This window comes from Balaenoptera acutorostrata, chromosome 4 (assembly GCF_949987535.1).
Source record: "Balaenoptera acutorostrata chromosome 4, mBalAcu1.1, whole genome shotgun sequence".
NCBI lineage: Eukaryota > Metazoa > Chordata > Mammalia > Artiodactyla > Balaenopteridae > Balaenoptera > Balaenoptera acutorostrata.
Genome location: NC_080067.1, coordinates 66,404,193 through 66,425,016, shown reverse-complemented (window position 1 = coordinate 66,425,016; position 20,824 = coordinate 66,404,193). Strand labels below are relative to the sequence as shown.

Here is a 20,824-nt window from a genome sequence, read left to right as displayed (position 1 = left end):
AAAACAGCTGGGCTGCCAGGCTTTTCTAGGGAAAACTTTTGGACTTGTAAAGAAAACCAAAGATTAGCATTCATTTGAGGATATCACCTTACATGAAAAGGTAAAGAGAGTCTAAAGCAAACGACAGGCAGTTCCACTATAACACTGTCTTGAAAACACAAGAATTTATTACAATGAGATTGATATATAAGGGAACAATTTGAGCAAAATATGAACTTTGCGTTTGATTATGAACAGTTTCATCTGTGAGAAACACTAGGTGAACACAGAAAACTGCACCCAGAATACATGAAATATACAAACCTCAAACAGCTAGCAAGCTACCTCAGGTCACCATGTGTGTTATGAGCCATAACCATTCACATCTGGTATTATACTTTCCTTCTGTTTTCAGATAACCTTCCTTCCAACACTTCACAATAACACACAAGTTGCAATACTTCTGATGGCCACTTCCACAAGTAAACTTCAGGTCATTTTCAAGATAAAGTGCCATATTTATTGTAGTATTTACGTATTTCTTAATAATTTAGCAAGTCCTGTTGTCATTAGGTTCTTATCTTTTTATTTTAAATGTGTTACTGACAAAGTTTTTGTTGTATCCCAATCCCATTTTCCCATAAGCCCTGTGGTTTTTACTAAGTAATTTTGCATAGCACAGTGATTTTAGGAATGCATATGTCACATTACAGCAGAACTGATGTACTGAAAAAGGAACTAGGAAAAAACTGAGAAAATGCAACTAGCAGAAGGCTTTAAAGAAACTGTCACTAATATCCTCAAAGAGGTGAAAGAACAGGTTATATTCAAGAAACAAGAATAAGATGTGAGCTGCGAAGTGGGAGTGACAGTGGCACCTCTCGGCCAGTTTTTTGCTTCACCGACTCAGCTGTGGGAAAAGCACCAGAACCGGGTCCAGCTGGAAGTGGGGGTTCAGACTTTAATCCATTGGAACATTTTCCTTGTGGAAAGCGTGACCCGTGTGGATGAAAGGCTCTAGGTGCTCCACCCAGGCATCAGGGCTGTGCCTCTGAGGTGAGAGAGCCAACTTCAGGACACTGGTCCACAAGAGACCTCCCAGCTCCACGTAATACCAAATGGCGAAAATCCCTCAGAGATTTCCATCTCAACATCAAGACCCAGCTTCACTCAATGACCAGCAAGCTACAGTGCTCACACCCTATGCCAAACAACTAGCAAGACAGGAACACAGCCCCATCCATTACCAGAGAGGCTGCCTAAAATCATAGTAAGGCCACAGATACCCCAAAACACACCACCAGATGTGGACGTACCCACCAGAAAGACAAGATCCAACCTCATCCACCAGAACACAGGCACTAGTCCCCTCTACCAGGAAGCCTACACAACCCACTGAAGCAACCTTAGCCACTGGGGACAGATACCAAAAACAACGGGAACCACGAACCTGCAGCCTGTGAAAAGAAGACCCCAAACACAGTAAGATAAGCAAAATGAGAAGACAGAAAAACACACAGCAGATGAAGGAGCAGGGTCAAAACCCACCAGACCTAACAAATGAAGAGGAAATAGGCAGTCTACCTGAAAAAGAATTCAGAATAATGATAGTAAAGATGATCCAAAATCTTGGAAAAAGAATAGACAAAATGCAAGAAACATTTAACAAGGACATAGAAGAACTAAAGAGGAACCAAGCAACGATGATAAACACAATAAATGAAATGTAAAATACTCTAGAAGGGATTAATAGCAGAATAACTGAGGCAGAAGAACGGGTAAGTGACCTGGAAGATAAAATAGTGGAAATAACTAATGCAGAGCAGAAAAAAGAAAAAAGAATGAAAAGAACTGAGGACAGTCTCAGAGACCTCTGGGACAACATTAAACGCACCAACATTCGAATTATAGGGGTCCCAGAAGAAGAAGAGAAAAAGAAAGGGACTGAGAAAATATTTGAAGAGATTATAGTTGAAAACTTCCCTAATATGGGAAAGGAAATAGTTAATCAAGTCCTGGAAGCACAGAGAGGCCCATACAGGATAAATCCAAGGAGAAACACGCCAAGACACATATTAATCAAACTATCAAAAATTAAATATAAAGAAAACATATTAAAAGCAGCAAGGGAAAAACAACAAATAACACACAAGGGAATCCCCATAAGGTTAACAGCTGATCTTTCAGCAGAAACTCTGCAAGCCAGAAGGGAGTGGCAGGATATACTTAAAAGTGATGAAGGAGAAAAACCTACAACCAAGATTACTCTACCCAGCAAGGATCTCATTCAGATTTGATGGAAAAATTAAAACCTTTACAGACAAGCAAAAGCTGAGAGAGTTCAGCACCACCAAACCAGCTTTACAACAAATGCAAAAGGAACTTCTCTAGGCAAGAAGCACAAGAGAAGGAAAAAACCTACAATAACAAACTCAAAACATTTAAGAATATAGGAATAGGAACATACATATCGATAATTACCTTAAATGTAAATGGATTAAATGCTCCCACCAAAAGACACAGACTGGCTGAATGGATACAAAAACAAGACCCATATACATGCTGTCTACAAGAGACCCACTTCAGACCTAGAGACACATACAGACTGAAAGTGAGGGGATGGAAAAAGATATTCCATGCAAATGGAAATCAAAAGAAAGCTGGAGTAGCAATTCTTATATCAGACAAAATAGACTTTAAAATAAAGACTATTACAAGAGACAAAGAAAGACACTATATAATGATCAAGGGATCAATCCAAGAAGAAGGTGTAACAATTGTAAATATTTATGCACCCAACATAGGAGCACCTCAATACATAAGGCAAATACTAACAGCCATAAAAGGGGAAATCGACAGCAACACAATCATAGTAGGGGACTTTAACACCCCACTTTCACCAATGGACAGATCATCCAAAATGAAAATAAATAAGGAAACACAAGCTTTAAATGATACATTAAACAAGATGGACTTAATTGATATTTATAGGACATTCCACCCAAAAACAACAGAATACATATTTTTCTCAAGTGCTCATGGAACATTCTCCAGGATAGATCATATCTTGGGTCACAAATCAAGCCTTGGTAAAATTAAGAAAACTGAAATTGTATCAAGTATCTTTTCCGACCACAACGCTATGAGACTAGATATCAATTACAGGAAAAGATCTGTAAAAAATACAAACACATGGATGCTACACAACACACTACTTAATAAGGAAGTGATCACTGAAGAAATCAAAGGGGAAATCAAAAAATACCTAGAAACAAATGACAATGGAGACACAACGACCCAAAACCTATGGGATGCAGCAAAAGCAGTTCTAAGAGGGAAGTTTATAGCAATAAAAGCCTGCATCAAGAAACAGGAAACATCTCGAATAAACAACCTAACCTTGCACCTGAAGCAATTAGAGAAAGAAGAACAAAGAAACCCCAAAGCTAGCAGAAGGAAAGAAATCATAAAGATCAGATCAGAAATAAATGAAAAAGAAATGAAGGAAACAACAGCAAAGATCAATAAAACTAAAAGCTGGTTCTTTGAGAAGATAAACAAAATTGATAAACCATTAGCCAGACTCATCAAGAGAAAAAGGGAGAAGACTCAAATCAATAGAACTAGAAATGAAAAACAAGAAGTAACCACTGACACTGCAGAAAAACAAAGCATCCTAAGAGATTACTACAAGCAACTCTATGCCAATAAAATGGACAACCTGGAAGAAATGGACACATTCTTAGAAATTCACAACCTTCCGAGACTGAACCAGGAAGAAAGAGAAAATATGAACAGACCAATCACAAGCACTGAAATTGAAACTGTGATTAAAAATCTTCCAACAAACAAAAGCCCAGGACCAGATGGCTTCACAAGAGAATTCTATCAAACATTTAGAGAAGAGCTAACACCCATCCATCTCAAACTCTTCCAAAATATAGCAGAGGGAGGAACACTCCCAAACTCATTCTACGAGGCCACCATCACCCCAATACCAAAACCAGACAGAGATGACACAAAAAAAGAAAACTACAGGCCAATATCACTGATGAACATAGATGCAAAAATCCTCAACAGAATACTAGCAAACAGAATCCAACAGCACATTAAAAGGATCATACAACATGATGAAGTGGGGTTTATCCCAGGAATGCAAGGATTGTTCAATATACACAAATCAATCAATGTGATACATCATATTAACAAATCGAAGGAGAAAAACCATATGATCATCTCAATAGATGCAGAGAAAGCTTTCAACAAAATTCAACACCCATTTATGATAAATGCCCTGCAGAAAGTAGGCATAGAGGGAACTTTCCTCAACATAAAGGCTATATATGGCAAACCCACAGCCAACATTGTCCTCAATGGTGAAAAACTGAAACCATTTTCACTAAGATGAGGAACAAGACAAGGTTGCCCACTCTCACCACTATTATTCAACATAGTTTTGGAAGTGTTAGCCACAGCAATCAGAGAAGAAAAAGAAATAAAAGGAGTCCAAATCGGAAAAGAAGAAGTAAAGCTGTCACTGTTTGCAGATGACATGATACTATACATAGAGAATCCTAAAGATACTACCAGAAGACTACTAGAGCTAATCAATGAATTTGGTAAAGTAGCAGGATACAAAATTAATGCACAGAAATCTCTTGCATTCCTATACACTAATGATGAAAAATCTGAAAGTGAAATTAAGAAAACACTCCCGTTTACCATTGCAACGAAAAGAATAAAATATCTAGGAATAAACCTACCTAAGGAGACAAAAGACCTGTATGCAGAAAATTATAAGACACTGATGAAAGAAATTAAAGATGATACAAATAGATGGAGAGATATACCATGTTCTTGGATTGGAAGAATCAACATTGTGAAAATGACTATACTACCCAAAGCAATCTACAGATTCAATGCAATCCCTATCAAACTACCACAGGCATTTTTCACAGAACTAGAACAAAAAATTTCACAATTTGTATGGAGACACAAAAGACCCCGAATAGCCAAAGCAATCTTGAGAACGAAAAATGGAGCTGGAGGAATCAGGCTCCCTGACTTCAGACTATATTACAAAGCTACAGTAATCAAGACAGTTTGGTACTGGCACAAAAACAGAAACATAGATCAATGGAACAGGATAGAAAGCCCAGAGATAAACCCACACACATATGGTCACCTTATCTTTGATAAAGGAGGCAAGCATATACAGTGGAGAAAAGACAGCCTCTTCAATAAGTGGTGCTGGAAAACTGGACAGCTACATGTAAAAGTATGAAATAAGAACACTCCCTGACACCATACACAAAAATAAACTCAAAATGGATTAAAGACCTAAATGTAAGGCCAGACACTATCAAACTCTTAGAGGAAAACATAGGCAGAACACACTATGACATAAATCACAGAAAGATCCTTTTTGATGCACCTCCTAGAGAAATGGAAATAAAAACACAAATAAACAAATGGGACCTAATGAAACTTAAAAGCTTTTGCACAGCAAAGAAAACCATGAACAAGACCAAAAGACAACCCTCAGAATGGGAGAAAATATTTGCAAATGAAGCAACTGATAAAGGATTAATCTCCAAGATTTACAAGCAGCTCATGCAGCTCAATAACAAAAAAACAAACAACCCAATCCAAAAATGGGCAGAAGACCTAAACAGACATTTCTCCAAAAAAGATATACAGATGGCCAACAGACACATGAAAGAATGCTCAACATCATTAATCATTAGAGAAATGCAAATCAAAACAACAATGAGATATCATCTCACACCGGTCAGAATGGCCATCATCAAAAAATCTAGAAACAATAAATGCTGGAGAGGGTGTGGAGAAAAGGGAACACTCTTGCACTGCTGGTGGGAATGTAAATTGATACAGCCACTATGGAGAACAGTATGGAGGTTCCTTAACAAACTAAAAATAGAACTACCATACGACCCAGCAATCCCACTACTGGGCATATACCCTGAGAAAGCCATAATTCAAAAGGACACACGTACCCCAGTGTTCACTGCAGCATTATTTACAATAGCCAGGTCATGGAAGCAACCTAAATGCCCATCGACAGATGAATGGATAAAGAAGATGTGGTACATATATAGAATGGAATATTACTCAGCCATAAAAAGGAACAAAATTGGGTCATTTGTAGAGACATGGATGGATCTAGAGACTGTCATACAGAGTGAAGTAAGTCAGAAAGAGAAAAACAAATATCGTATATTAACGCATTTATGTGGAACCTAGAAAAATGGTACAGATGAAGCGGTTTGCAGGGCAGAAATTGAGACACAGATGTAGAGAACAAACGTATGGACACCAAGCGGAGAAAGCAGCGGGGGTGGGGGTGGTGGTGTGCTGAATTGGGCGATTGGGATTGACACGTGTACACTGATGTGTATAAAATGGATGACTAATAAGGGCCTGCTGTATAAAAAATATAAATAAAATTAAATTTAAAAAAAAAAGAATAAGATGTAATTAAAAGACGAACATTCTGGGAATTCCCTGGTTATCCAGTGGTTAGGGCTCTGCGCTTCCACTGCGGGGACATGGGTTCGATCCCTGGTTGGGGAACTTAGATGCCACAAGCTGCGCAGCCAAAAAAAAAAGACCATTCAGATATACTAGGATATTAGAAATTAGAAACATTACAATACAAATAAAAGAAATCAAAACACAGCTGGAACCAGAGGGCAAACAGCAGAAGCAAGAAGAACTACAATCCTGCAGCCTGTGGAAAAAAACCACATTCACAGAAAGATAGACAAGATGAAAAGGCAGGGGGCTATATACCAGATGAAGGAACAAGATAAAACCCCAGAAAAACAACTAAATAAAGTGGAGATAGGCAACCTTCCAGAAAAAGAGTTCAGAATAATGATAGTGAAGATGATCCAGGACCTCGGATAAAGAATGGAGGCAAAGATCGAGAAGATGCAAGAAATGTTTAACAAAGATGTAGAAGAATTAAAGAACAAACAAACAGAGATGAACAATACAATAACTGAAATGAAAACTACACTAGAAGGAATCAATAGCAGAATAACTGAGGCAGAAGAACGGATAAGTGACCTGGAAGACAGAATGGTGGAATTCACTGCTGTGGAACAGAATAAAGAAAAAAGAATGAAAGGAAATGAAGACAGCCTAAGAGACCTCTGGGACAACATTAAACACAACAACATTCGCATTATAGGGGTCCCAGAAGGAGAAGAGAGAGAGAAAGGACCAGAGAAAATATTTGAAAAGATTATAGTCGAAAACTTCCCTAACATGGGAAAGGAAATAGCCACCCAAGTCCAGGAAGCGCAGCGAGTTCCATACAGGATAAACCCAAGGAGAAACACGCCGAGACACATGGTAATGAATCTGGCAAAAATTAAGGACAAAGAAAAATTATTGAAAGCAGCTAGGGAAAAAGGACAAATAACATACAAGGAAACTCCCATAAGGTTAACAGCTGATTTCTCAGCAGAAACTCTACAAGCCAGAAGGGAGTGGCACGATATACTTAAAGTAATGAAAGGGAAGAACCTACAACTAAGATTACTCTACCTGGCAAGAATCTCATTCAGATTCGATGGAGAAATCAAAAGCTTTACAGACAAGCAAAAGCTAAGAGAATTCAGCACCACCAAACCAGCTCTACAACAAATGTTAAAGGAACTTCTCTAAGTGGGAAACACAAGAGAAGAAAAGGACCTACCAAAAAAAAACCCCAAAACAATTAAGAAAATGGTCATAGGAACATACATATCAATAATTACCTTAAATGTGAGTGGATTAAATGCTCCAACCAAAAGAAACAGGCTTGCTGAATGGATACAAAAACAAGACCCATATATATGCCTGTCTACAAGAGATGCACTTCAGACCTAGGGGCACATACAGACTGAAAGTGAGGGGATGGAAAAAGATATTCCATGCAAATGGAAAGCAAAAGAAAGCTGGAGTAGCTATACTCATATCAGATAAAATAGACTTTAAAATAAAGAATGTTACAAGAGACAAGGAAGGACACTACATAATGATCAAGGGATCAATCCAAGAAGAAGATATAACAATTATAAATATATATGCACCCAACATAGGACCACCTCAATACATAAGGCAACTGCTAACAGCTATAAAAGAGGAAATCGACAGCAACAAATAACAGTGGGGGACTTTAACACCTCACTTACACCAATGGACAGGTCATCCAAAGTGAAAATAAATAAGGAAACAGAAGCTTTAAATGACACAATAGACCAGATAGATTTAATATTTATAGGACATTATATCCAAAACCAGCAGATTACACTTTCTTCTCAAGTGCACATGGAACATTCTCCAGGATAGATCACATCTTGGGTCACAAATCAAGCCTCAGTAAATTCAAGAAAATTGAAATCATATCAAGCATCTTTTCTGACCACAACACTATGAGATTAGAAATGAATTACAGGGAAAAAAACGTAAAAAACACAAAACACATGGAGGCTAAACAATACGTTACTAAATAACCAAGAGATCACTGAAGAATTCAAAGAGGAAATCAAAAAATACCTAGAGACAAATTACAACAAAAACACGACGATCCAAACCTATGGGATGCAGCAAAAGCAGTTCTCAGAGGGAAGTTTATAGCAATACAAACCTACCTCAAGAAACAAGAAAAATCTCAAATAAACAATCTAACCTTACACCTAAAGGAACTAGAGAAAGAAGAACAAACAAAACCCAAAGTTAGCAGAAGGAAAGAAATTATAAAGATCAGAGCAGAAATAAATGAAACAGAAACAAAGAACAAAGAAACAATAGAAAGAAAGAAATCAATAAAACTAAAAGCTGGTTCTTTGAGAAGATAAACAAAATTGATAAACCATTAGCCAGACTCATCAAGAAAAAGAGGGAGAGGACTCAAATCAATAAAATTAGAAATGAAAAAGGAGAAATTACAACAGACATTGCAGAAAAACAAAGCATCCTAAGAGACAACTACAAGCAACTCTATGCCTATAAAATGGACAACCTGGAAGAAATGGACACATTCTTAGAAAGGTATAACGTTCCAAGACTGAACCAGGAAGAAATAGAAAATATGAACAGACCAATCACAAGTAATGAAATTGAAACTGTGATTAAAAATCTTCCAACAAACAAAAGTCCAGGACCAGATGGCTTCACAGGAAAATTCTATGAAACATTTAGAGAAGAGCTAACACCGATCCTTCTCATACTCTTCCAAAAAACTGCAGAGGAAGGAACACTCCCAAACTCCTTCTATGAGGCCACCATCACCCTGATACCAAAACCAGACAAAGATACTACAAAAGAAAATTACAGACCAATATCACTGATGAATATAGATGCAAAAATCCTCAACAAAATACTAGCAAACAGAATCCAACAACACATTAAAAGGATCATACACCATGATCAAGTGGGATTTACCCCAGGGATGCAAGGATTCTTCAGTATACGCAAATCAATCAATGTGATACACCATATTAACAAACTGAAGAATAAAAACCATACGATCATCTCAATAGATGCAGAAAAAGCTTCTGAAAAAATTCAACATCCATTTATGAAAAAATCTCTCCAGAAAGTGGGCATAGAGGGAACCTACCTCAACATAATAAAGGCCATATAGGACAAACCCACAGCAAACATCATTCTCAATGGTGAAAAACTGAAAGCATTTCCTGTAAGATCAAGAACGAGACAAGGATGTCCATTCTCACCACTATTATTCAACATAGTTTTGGAAGTCCTAGCCACGGCAATCAGAGAAGAAAAAGAAATAAAAGGAATACAAATTGGAAAAGAAGAAGTAAAACTGGCACTGTTTGCAGATGATATGATACTATACACACAGAATCCTAAAAATGCCACCAGAAAACTGCTAGAGCTCATTAATGAATTTGGTAAAGTTGCAGGATACAAAATTAATGCACAGAAATCTCTTGCATTCCTATACACTAATGATGAAAAATCTGAAAGAGAAATTATGGAAACACTCCCATTTACCATTGCAACAAAACGAATAAAATACCTAGGAATAAACCTACCTAGGGAGACAAAAGACCTGTATACAGAAAACTATAAGACACTGATGAAAGAAATTAAAGATGATACCAACAGATGGAGAGATATACCATGTTCTTGGATTGGAAGATCAATATTGTGAAAATGACTATACTACCCAAAGCAATGTACAGATTCAATGCAATCCCTATCATATTACCAATGGCATTTTTTACAGAACTAGAACAAATCATCTTAAAATTTGTATGGAGACACAAAAGACCCCGAATAGCCAAAGCAGTCTTGAGGGAAAAAAACGGAGCTGGAGGAATCAGACTCCCTGACCTCAGACTATACTACAAAGCTACAGTAATCAAGACAATATGGTAGTGGCACAAAAACAAACATAGATCAATGGAACAAGATAGAAAGCCCAGAGATAAACCCACACACCTATGGTCAACTAATCTATGACAAAGGAGGCAAAGATATACAATGGAGAAAAGACAGTCTCTTCAGTAAGTGGTGCTGGGAAAACTGGACAGCTACCTGTAAAAGAATGAAATTAGAACACTCCCTAACACCATACACAAAAATAAACTCAAAATGGATTAGAGACCTAAATGTAAGACTGGACACTATAAAACTCTTAGGGGGAAAACATACGAAGAATACTCTTTGACATAAATCACAGCAAGATATTTTTTGATCCACCTCCTAGGGTAATGGAAATAAAAACAGAAATAAACAAATGGGACCTAATGAAACTTAAAAGCTTTTGCAAAGCAAAAGAAACTACAAACAAGATGAAAAGACAACCTTTAGAATAGGAGAAAATATTTGCAAATGAATCAACGGACAAAGGATTAATCTCCAAAATATATAAACAGCTCATGCAGCTCAACATTAACAAACAACCCAATCAAAAAATGGGCAGAAGCCGCAAACAGACATTTCTTGGAGTGCGCAAGCTCAGTAGTTGCTGCACGTGGGATCTTAGTTGCCCTGCGGCATGTGGGATCCTAGTTCCCTGACCAGGGATCAAACCCGCGTCCCCTGCACTGCAAGGCAGATCCCTTACCACTGGACCACCAGTGAAGTCCTCACCCAGTTAAATTACTAATCAAGTGTAAGAAGGGAATAAAGATATTTTCAGACGTGCAAAGTCTCAAAATATTTCCCTGTTATGCATCCTTTTTCAAGTTATTAGGAGATGTGTTCCACCAAAATAAGAGAATAAGCAACAGGTGAGAAGACATGGGATCCAGAACACAGGAAATCCAAAACGGGTGGGAGACAAAGGAAGTTCTAGGGTGATGGAAAAGCAAGTCCACAGTGACAGCTGAGAAGCAGGCCCAGAAAGAAGTGCAAATTGAAGCAGAAAAATAAAAGGCTTCAAAACAGAAAGTGAGCAAGATAACTAGAAAGAGAAAGGAAATCCTAGATTACCTGGTGTGTTTGAAATACGTGGAGAGATGGTTCATATACTTGTCAGAGATTTGTTTGTGGTAATTGAAAATTAAGCAAATAAAAAACAGAGCAATTAACTCCAGCAAAACCAAAATACATAAGAAAGAAAAATGTAAGTATAGTATTACAGAGCAAACAAAGAGAACTAGGAATTAGTAAATAATATCAAAACAGTCTTAATAAGGTAAATGAATATTTATTAAATCCCAAATTGTGATTTAACAATACTGGGGTGTCATGGGGAGGCAAAGTGGGTATATGTCTGGGTATGTGTGTGGAAGGAGTAGTGTAGTATTATATCTATATTCCATAGTAAATAATGTCTCAAATTTAAAAATCAAGAAAGAATACTATATAGAAATACAGTGCTAAATAATGAAAGAAACAGCTTAAGATTTCAAAATGGGAAACAAGAAATTAGGTGTGGAGCAAAGAAAGTGGGGTTGTTTTTTGGTATAAGCCTTGTAATATTTAGTTTTATTAGTCTTTGTACACATTATTTTGATAAAAATAACAAATTAGGAAAAAAACGGATCATTTTTACCTGTCCAAGTTCTTCATTCAGATCAGAAGTATTGACTTGAGCTTTCTGATCTGATTCTTCATGATAGAGATCAAGATCCCAGCCAATAAAAAATGATCCAAGAAATTTCTGCATTTCGACTGTCACATATAATGAAATTGGAATGATGAAATTGTAGAGTACCAAAAAAGCAAGGAAGTCTGAAATAAATTTCAGAATCTAGGGGAAAAAAATGATTGCTTGATAAGAGAAAAATATGAAGAAAATTATCAGATAGTTTCATATCTAAACAGACCATCAACTATATTCTGAAGCAGAAAAGTCTCATGAATTGAAATTCATTTACTGAATTGTCGTCTTAACACATCTCCTTTGGTTATTTTATTGCTCATTAGAATCTTGAACAAATTAAAAGAAAAAAGGTTAAAACCAAATTACTTAATTTGTTACTTTTTAGAAGCTACCAAAAAAGCCTGGTGTGACTGAAATTACTTACGGCAAAATTATAATTAGATCCTCTGTAGCATACTTACCATTCTATTTCTACACATCAAAATCACAGATAACTAAAAATTGACTGTAATTTTAAAAATGTAAAATAATTGCTAGGCTAGAATTGCTAGAAATTAAAACCCTCAATTACAGATTACACAGGAATAGCCTACTTCAATGGCATAGCAGTTCCACATTTTAAAATATGTTCTGTAAAAGATAAAATACCTAATTGTAAATGATACTGAAAATATGTTCCTGTGATTATCTGCTTTTTGGTCTCTTGAGATTCAGACTTATCTTCCAATATTTGTACTTTAATCTAAAGTGAAATTTGGAGAACAATTTACCAAAATTGCAGGTTAACTTCTCCTGGTAGTCCATATTTAATCAGTTTAAAACTTTTTATGATATAATTTGTATTTACTTCATACCACCAATATATTGACAGTAAGACTCCTTGAATTATTCTGATAGAATTGAAAATTCTATTTACATACAGTAAATAGAATAAAAATTTCAATTTGTAGTACTGAAGTGGAATGCCAATACAGATGACTTAAATGTCTGTGATCTCTTTTAATTATTCAAGTCATGCCATAGGGAATATAACTGCTTATGCTGTAAAATGTAAAAAGCATACCAGTACAAACACACTGGCTACTCTTCACGTGCAATATCCTTTTGTCACCCTTGAATAGTGATAGTTTTAGGGATGACAGTGGTCACTCCTATCAGAAGTCACTACCAAAGCATTAAAAGAAATAAAATTTCCAAAGAATAAAATTTTCTTTGTAACAGAGTCAAGAACACCATGAAGTACCTTACTACTATTTCTTTGATGTTCTGTTTTTTGGTTATACCAAGGTTCATCCCATTTTTCTTCAGCTTGCCATGTATATTTCAAGATAGTACTGATGATGGCTTCAGAAATAAGGATTATTAGATAAATTATCAAAAATGTATTCATTGACCTGAAATGAAGAAAGAGAATATAAAGTGTATCAATTATATGTTACTATACTCATTTGTTTGGAAATTAACATTGGTATTAAATAAGATACTAAATATCAACATATAAGATATTACGGTAGCTATTTAAAGGACACAGTCTCTGTTTTTAAGAAATGACCGTTCAATTCAATCCATTTACTAGCAATAAAAGAACAGATACATAAGATTACAAGCATATTTACTATAGTTAACTACCGTTCAAAATGCTTATAGTGGGCTTCTCTGGTGGTGCCGTGGTTAAGAATCCGCCTGCCAACGCAGGGACATGGGTTTGAGCCCTGGTCCGGGAAGATCCCACATGCCACGGAGCAACTAAGCACATGTGTACCACAACTACTGAGCCTGTGCTCTAGAGCCCGCGAGCCACAACTACTGAGCCCGTGTGCCACAACTACTGAAGCCCGCGCACCTAGAGCCCATGTTCCGCAACAAGAGAAGCCACTGCAATGAGAAGCCTTCGCACAGCAATGAAGAGTAGCCCCCGCTTGCCGCAACTAGAGAAAGCCTGCACACAGCAACAAAGACCCAATGCAGCCAAAAATAAATAAATAAATCATTAAAAAAAAAAAAGAAGAAGAAGAAGAGGACATTTCTGCATTAGCCTGTCCCAGGAAGAAGAGAGACATGAGAGGCAACGCTGAGTCATCCCAGCTCCTCCCGGCAGAGCTCAGCTGACCCTCAGCCAATCCACTCATCTGTGACAATGAATGGAAGTGAATGAGTTGTAGGACAGTTTATGATGCAGCAATTTGGTGGCAGTGGCTCACTGGTACACCCTTTATGTTGGTACTTCCCCATAGCCAATAAACCTGCCTAAGTCTCCCATTAGGCAGGGAGACTCCCAAGAGTCTTTTCTCTGGGGGAGAAAAAAAATGGAATCTTGCCATTTGTGACAACATGGATGAATCTAGAGGTCATTATGCTAAGTCAGACAGAAAAAGACAAATACCGTATGATCTCACTTATATGTGGAATCTAGAAAAACAAAACAGGGACTTCCCTGGTGGTCCAGTGGTTAAGACTCTGCTTTCCAATGCAGGGGGTGCGGGTTTGATCCCTGGTCAGGGAGCTAAGAACACACACACAGTCCCTGGTTGAGGAACTAAGATCCCACATGCCTTACAGCCAAAAAAACCCAAAAACATAAAACAGAAGCAACATTGTAACAAATTCAATAAAGACGTTCAAAAATGGTCCACATCAAATAAATAAATAAATAAATATTAAAAAACAAACAAAACAAAACAAAATGAAAACAGACTCACAGATATAAATAGGTGGTTCCTTGCTGGTATTGGGGGGATGGGTAAAATAGGTGAAAGGGATTAAGAGGTACAAACCTTGGGTTATAAAACAAGTAAGCCATGAGAATGTAATATACAGCATAAGGAATATGGTCAATAATATTGCAATAACTTTGTATGGGGACAGACGATTACTAGACTCACTGTGGTGATCATTTCATAATGTATGCAAATGTCAAATCACTATGTACTACACCTGAAACTAACATAATATTTTATGTCAACTATATTTCAATAAATTAAAATTAAATAAATAAAAATGAGAAACCATCCCTATCTTCAAGGATACTATCTTTTGTTGACTTGAAATATATATTTTTATATACACATTTTATACATATAGAATAATATACATATCAATAGTCATATTGGGACTTCCATGGTGGCTCAGTGGTTAAGACTCTGCGCTCCCAATGCAGGCGGCCTGAGTTTGATCCCTGGTCAGGGAACTAGATCCCACATGCATGCTACAACTAAGAGTTCACATGCTGCAACTAAGGAGCCCTCAAGCGACAACTAAGGAGCCTGCCTGCCGCCAACTAAGACCCAGTGCAAGCAAATAAAATAATTTTTAAAAAGTCATATTTATGTGTAAATAAATGAAAATAGTTTTCTTACTTTTCTACTGCAGATCGTTTCTGTGATTTGCTCTTGTAATTTAATGCCATCTTAGTTTCCATTCCAGTATACACAGCAACACCTGCAAAACAAAACAGTCTTAAGATAATCCTCTACCATATTTCACAAAAGAAATGTACTCACTAGCACGAAAGAAAATCTAAGAAACTGTATCATCTGAGAGTTGTCAGAATTTGGCTTTCCTTTAAGTCTTTCTGGAGCTTTTTAAAAAAGGCTTTCCAAGTGCAATTTTGGGAAATTCCAGTCATTCAACCTGCTGAATGAGGAAGGCATGTGGGTTCTGTTCCTGAATTATAACTGGGATATCTGAATGAAAGAGGTATTATTTGAGTTGGAATTGATGGAGGAAAGAATTCGGAAAGATAAAGAAGGCAGGGAAGGCTATTATAGACAGAGCAAACAGTGTTGACAAAGAAATAGAAAAGCTGCTTTCTGTTAGGCTATAACAATGGATTGGCGTCAGTTTGAAAGACCTTGAATGCCAGTATCTGGAGTCTAGACATAATCTCATAAACACTGGAAAGATAATATGGAATCTGCCAGAGTAAATGAAATAAACACAAGGAAAGTGCTATTTTAAAAATACGTGCCTATGTGAATGACTGAGATGAGAATGACAGTAATAAGGGGACTAAAACTGGGGTAAGACCAGTCTTATTAAAAAACTTTGGAGTTAGAGCTTGGTTTGAAGGCTAGCTCTGCCACTTATTAGTTCCGTGACCTTGAGCAAGTTATCTAATCTTTCTGAGTCTCAATTTCCCCATCTTTAAATGGGAAAAATATCTAATAAAACTGGTATGAGAGTTGTGTGACAGATTAGCAAAATGCCTAGAAACAGAAAGATGATCAATAACTGGAATTTTCACTATTGGAATTATCCTTCCAAGGCAGGGATTACAACTCAAATGACAAAGGGCACCAAAATTATAGAAATGTGAGAAATCAGACAAAATGGTACAACACAGAGAGGTGGTGCTGAGGAAAACAATAGCAGACCCATTTAAAGGCATTCAAATACACATTTCCTAAATTTTAAGAGTGTGAAAGGTGTTACTGCTAGAGAGTTGTTAAAATACAGCATTACACGAGAGGGCCTAAAAGCCCTGGAGATTTTCTCTGGCTTCTGCCATTAAAACTTTACTATGGTCCCCTTTTAAAAATTGTGGTAAAATACACATAACATACAGTTTGCCTTTTTAATACAATTCAGTGGCACTTAGTTACATTCACAATGTTGTGCAACCATCCTAATCTAAGTTGAGACTATTTCATCACCCACCCCCCGCCAAAAAAACCCTGTACCCATTAAACAATCATTCCCAATTCCCCTCCACTCCCCAGCTGCTGGGAACCACTAATCTACTTTGTCTCTATGAATTTGCATATTCTGGGTATTTTAAGTATAAATGAAATCATACAATATGTGGCCTTTTGTGTTTGACTTCGTTCACTCAGCATAATGTTTTCAAAGTTTATGTATGTTGTAGCATGTATCAGTACTTCATTTCTTATGGATGAATAATATTCCATTACTTGGATATCCTACACTTTGTTTATCCATTCATTAGTTGATAGACATTTGGGCAGTTTCTACCCTTTGGCTATTGTGAACAGTGCTGCTATGAACATTCTCATACAAGCCTTTGTTTGAGCACCTGTCTTCAATTCTTTAGGGTATATAGCTAGAAGCAGAATTCCTGAGTGATATGGTAATTCTATGTTTAACTTATTGAGGAACTGCCAAACTATTTTCCGCAGCAGCTGCAACATTCTATACTCCCACCAGCAATGTATGAGGGTTCCAATTTCTCCACATCTTTGCCATACTAGTTATTTTCCTTTTTAAAATATATATGGAATTCTTTATCAGAGAGCCTAATACTGAGAGATAAGATACAGTACAGTAAACAGGAAAGAAGAGACTGAGGAAGAAGAGCTCAAAAGCTGTAAATATTCAGTGAATAACATAAGCTGGCCAGAATACGACGGGCCATTCCTGAAAGGCGAGGAGCCAGTTGACAGCCACAGGTTATCATTGACTTCACAATTTACCTAGAGTTGACTCAGAGCATAGTGAATTAGTTCAGCCCAACAATGCAAGAGCACTATTTATTCATCCTTTTGATCCAGTCAGTGTATGTTCCAACAGTATCTGTTATATAGTCACAGATCAATAAGAATTCATTGAATGAATAAATGGATGAACAAATGAGTCAGCAGTTTTAACAATCCAATCTAAGAATAATCATAATGGAATTATACAAGTGGTTTACTGCACCAAGGTGTCAGAGTATATAGTTCTCAACACCATTAACAGAAGTGCCAGAATTATCTTAGCATGAAGTATTCACGAAGAAAATATAAGAGCAAGGTTCTAACCTATTACTCAAAAATAGGAATTAACAAAAAATACAACACAAAATTATATTAATACCATCTTTGAAAGAAAATTATCATAGACAATAAATTATCTAACCAAAAGACCACAAATGCTGTGCTTTTAAAAATACTTCATATAAAGCATCAAAACAAATCTATAATTTTAAATTTTCAATATATACAAACCAAAAATTTCTTTTGTGTTTTTTAATCTGGCTCCACGAAGCAAGAGACTCTCTGGCCCCAGAGGTCTAGGGAAAAAATAACCAAAACCATTGAATATATTAAAATTTCAATTAATTTTAAAATGGCATCTTTAGCAGACAGAAGGTACTTCAGCTATACTTATAACAATGCTTTCATATAAAACCAAAATTTCTGCTACTGTAAAGCTGTCGAGGTCAATCATGATGTTAGTTACCATAACAACAAATATCTGCCTTAGCATTTCACTCATTTTAAGATTAATGGCTCAGAAATAAGACTATGCCTGTAGATAAAATCACAAAGCCACTTGTTTCAGAAGTTTAAACATAAAACTCAACAAAACCAAAAATTAAGCAATGACTTTAAAATGTTTTACAGAAGATAAAATTTTAAAATTTTGAGCAAAATCAATTAACAGTTTCCAAAGGGAAAATACAGAATTAAAATGCAGTGTAAACAAGGTTGCGTGAAGAAAAAAATGCAAAATAAACATAAATTGTAGTATGATTTGTATATAACTGCATGAGTTCTGCACAATTAAAATTATACTAGGTTATAAAAGATAACATAGTAAGTGAGTTAGTACTTTTTCTAGGCAAGATCAACACTACAACTTGACTACTTGCATTGCATACTTCTTGGAGCACAGGTCTTCTTGCTGTTTGAATTTCTCTCCATAAAGGAGATATAAAACGAGAAGAAATAACTAGAAAGGAAAATTGTATTTTCTTAGTGATAGCAAATGGTAATACTCTGGTATGGATAAGTAAAAAAGCCTTAATTTTGTTGATATTCCTTATCATAAGGCTTCTCTGAAATATACATACAGTTATCCAAATCAAACAGAATCTGAACCAATTCTGAAGAGGTCTGCAAACCTAAACACTGTAAAAAAAATAATCCAATGAACACAGCGGCGGTGGGGGGGGGGGAGGCCAGGTGTTTGGGCTATGGTTAACAAGCATGGTTTTATTATATAGTTGTATCTGGAGCACACTGAATGGATATTCCAAAATCAATTATTCAGGAGCCATATTATAGCTCTTTTCTACTTGGTTTTGGTTCCAGCAATGAATAGAAAAACTTTGAGCTCATGTTGGCATATAAAATTGGGATATAATGATAGAAAGCTTCAAATTAAAAGATAATCCATCAGTTCACTCTGGTTGCTTTAGCAAAGAACACGGCTCTCTTTTTTTTTAAACCATTCTACCTGCTAAGGTAACATAATTGATCTTTTCCTTTACCAGCCACAATATCTTAATGCAATTCATACTGTGTATCCACACATGCATCCCAGTATGTCACTATAGAAATCAAAATAAAACCCAGTCACTGTTATTCAGCAGGGGTCCTACACTTACAAAGACCTTGTTACACAGTTTATTGAAAGTGCTCCTGTGTTGACTTTTATTAAAAATGTGAATACATGCTGATGCATATTTTTGGTAGCTTGTCTTAAGGATTTCATTTTAAAAAATATTCAACTCTTTATGTCAGTGACTTATTTCATGCAGTCAGTATAAATTGAACATCTCCAGAAAAGAGGTGGAGTGCTACGTTAATTACAAGTTCAAGGGCTGATTCCAAGGTTTATTCTAAATTCAGCTTTGTGGTCATGAGTAACAATGTAATCTCACCCTATTAGAAAATCTTTGAAATGACCCAAAGCCTTTCATGTACATACCAGAAATTAACCTGAATATTGAGGGAAAACAAATCAAAACAACCAACCAACCAAATAACCAATCAGAAGAGTATATAAGAAGTTATTGGCCAATAAATATTCTAGTTTGTAAGGAATGATTTTGAAGTGAAGAAGACCATAACATTTTTATTTGTTAAATATTACATAAGACATTTTTTGTATTACAGACTTATGTGGTGGTAGGTTTAGATGTGTAAGGATCTGGATAGGGACCACTATGATTCCTTTATGTTACTACCTAATATATCAGACAAAGAAATACGAGTACACAAATAATCTTACTAAATGATTTTGATGTCATTTCCTGGCATTTGCTTCATCCTCATCTCATCTGCTGCTAGAAACTACTAGAAGATGAAATGCTAAATGTTTTTAAATTAACCCTTTCCCATGATATGCTGCTTACTTATCTAATCTCCCTTTAACTTGATTTTAGTCCCTCCCCCAAACAATTCTCACTTAAAAGCAATTGGATAATGCAAATTTATTCTTACCTTACAATTTCTTCCATTTGTTGAGTTATTATCATTCGTCCCATGAATCTATCAAAGAATTCACTATGTTACAAAAAAACTAATGATACATTACTTATGACATCAATGGGTGGAAAATTTTAAGACAGTTCTGGCACTATTCTTAGATATGAAACAAAACCAATCTTTTGCATATATGAATGGTCCGATATTCATGTTAGAAATTACAAAGGTAAATCAGTCATTAAGCTTTAAAAAATTAATATTCTTAGAGTCCCAGGGAGCGATCAGTGGTGCTGTTTGCCTTATCCTCTTCTGCTTCACCCCTTTCCCTTTCCTGAACTGCTTTGTGGAGGAGCAGTGTAAAGCCTTCCCTCACCATGAAGTGTGCTCCTTGCCATCTGCTGCATAATCTTCCTGGGCTTCGCAGATGATGTATTGAATCTGCACTGGCGTTATAAGCTGCTGCTGCTGCCCACAGCTGCCTCACACTACCTCTCCTCATGGTCTATTTCACCAACTTTGGCAACATGACCTTTTTGGTACCCAAGCCTTCTGTCCAATTCTTGGCCTGCATCTAGACTTGGGGATCCTGTACTATGTC

General features: G+C 36.3%; 1 protein-coding gene across 5 annotated transcripts in view; it reads right to left on the bottom strand.

Annotated features, from left to right (window-relative positions):
• ATP11B (ATPase phospholipid transporting 11B (putative)) overlaps positions 1–20,824 on the bottom strand; it is a 127,046-nt gene that overhangs the window by 59,128 nt on the left and 47,094 nt on the right. For all 5 annotated transcript variants that reach the window (XR_009008104.1, XM_057545042.1, XM_057545041.1 and 2 more), the window contains exons 8-12: positions 20,242–20,289; positions 18,019–18,083; positions 15,433–15,514; positions 13,320–13,470; positions 12,026–12,223 (exon numbers count right to left, since the gene is read on the bottom strand). Coding sequence is in view for 4 of the 5 variants with exons in the window: in XM_057545042.1 (XP_057401025.1) it covers positions 12,026–12,223; positions 13,320–13,470; positions 15,433–15,514; positions 18,019–18,083; positions 20,242–20,289 (544 nt within the window). In the remaining variant the exon portion in view is untranslated. The remainder of the gene's footprint in view (positions 1–12,025; positions 12,224–13,319; positions 13,471–15,432; positions 15,515–18,018; positions 18,084–20,241; positions 20,290–20,824) is intronic.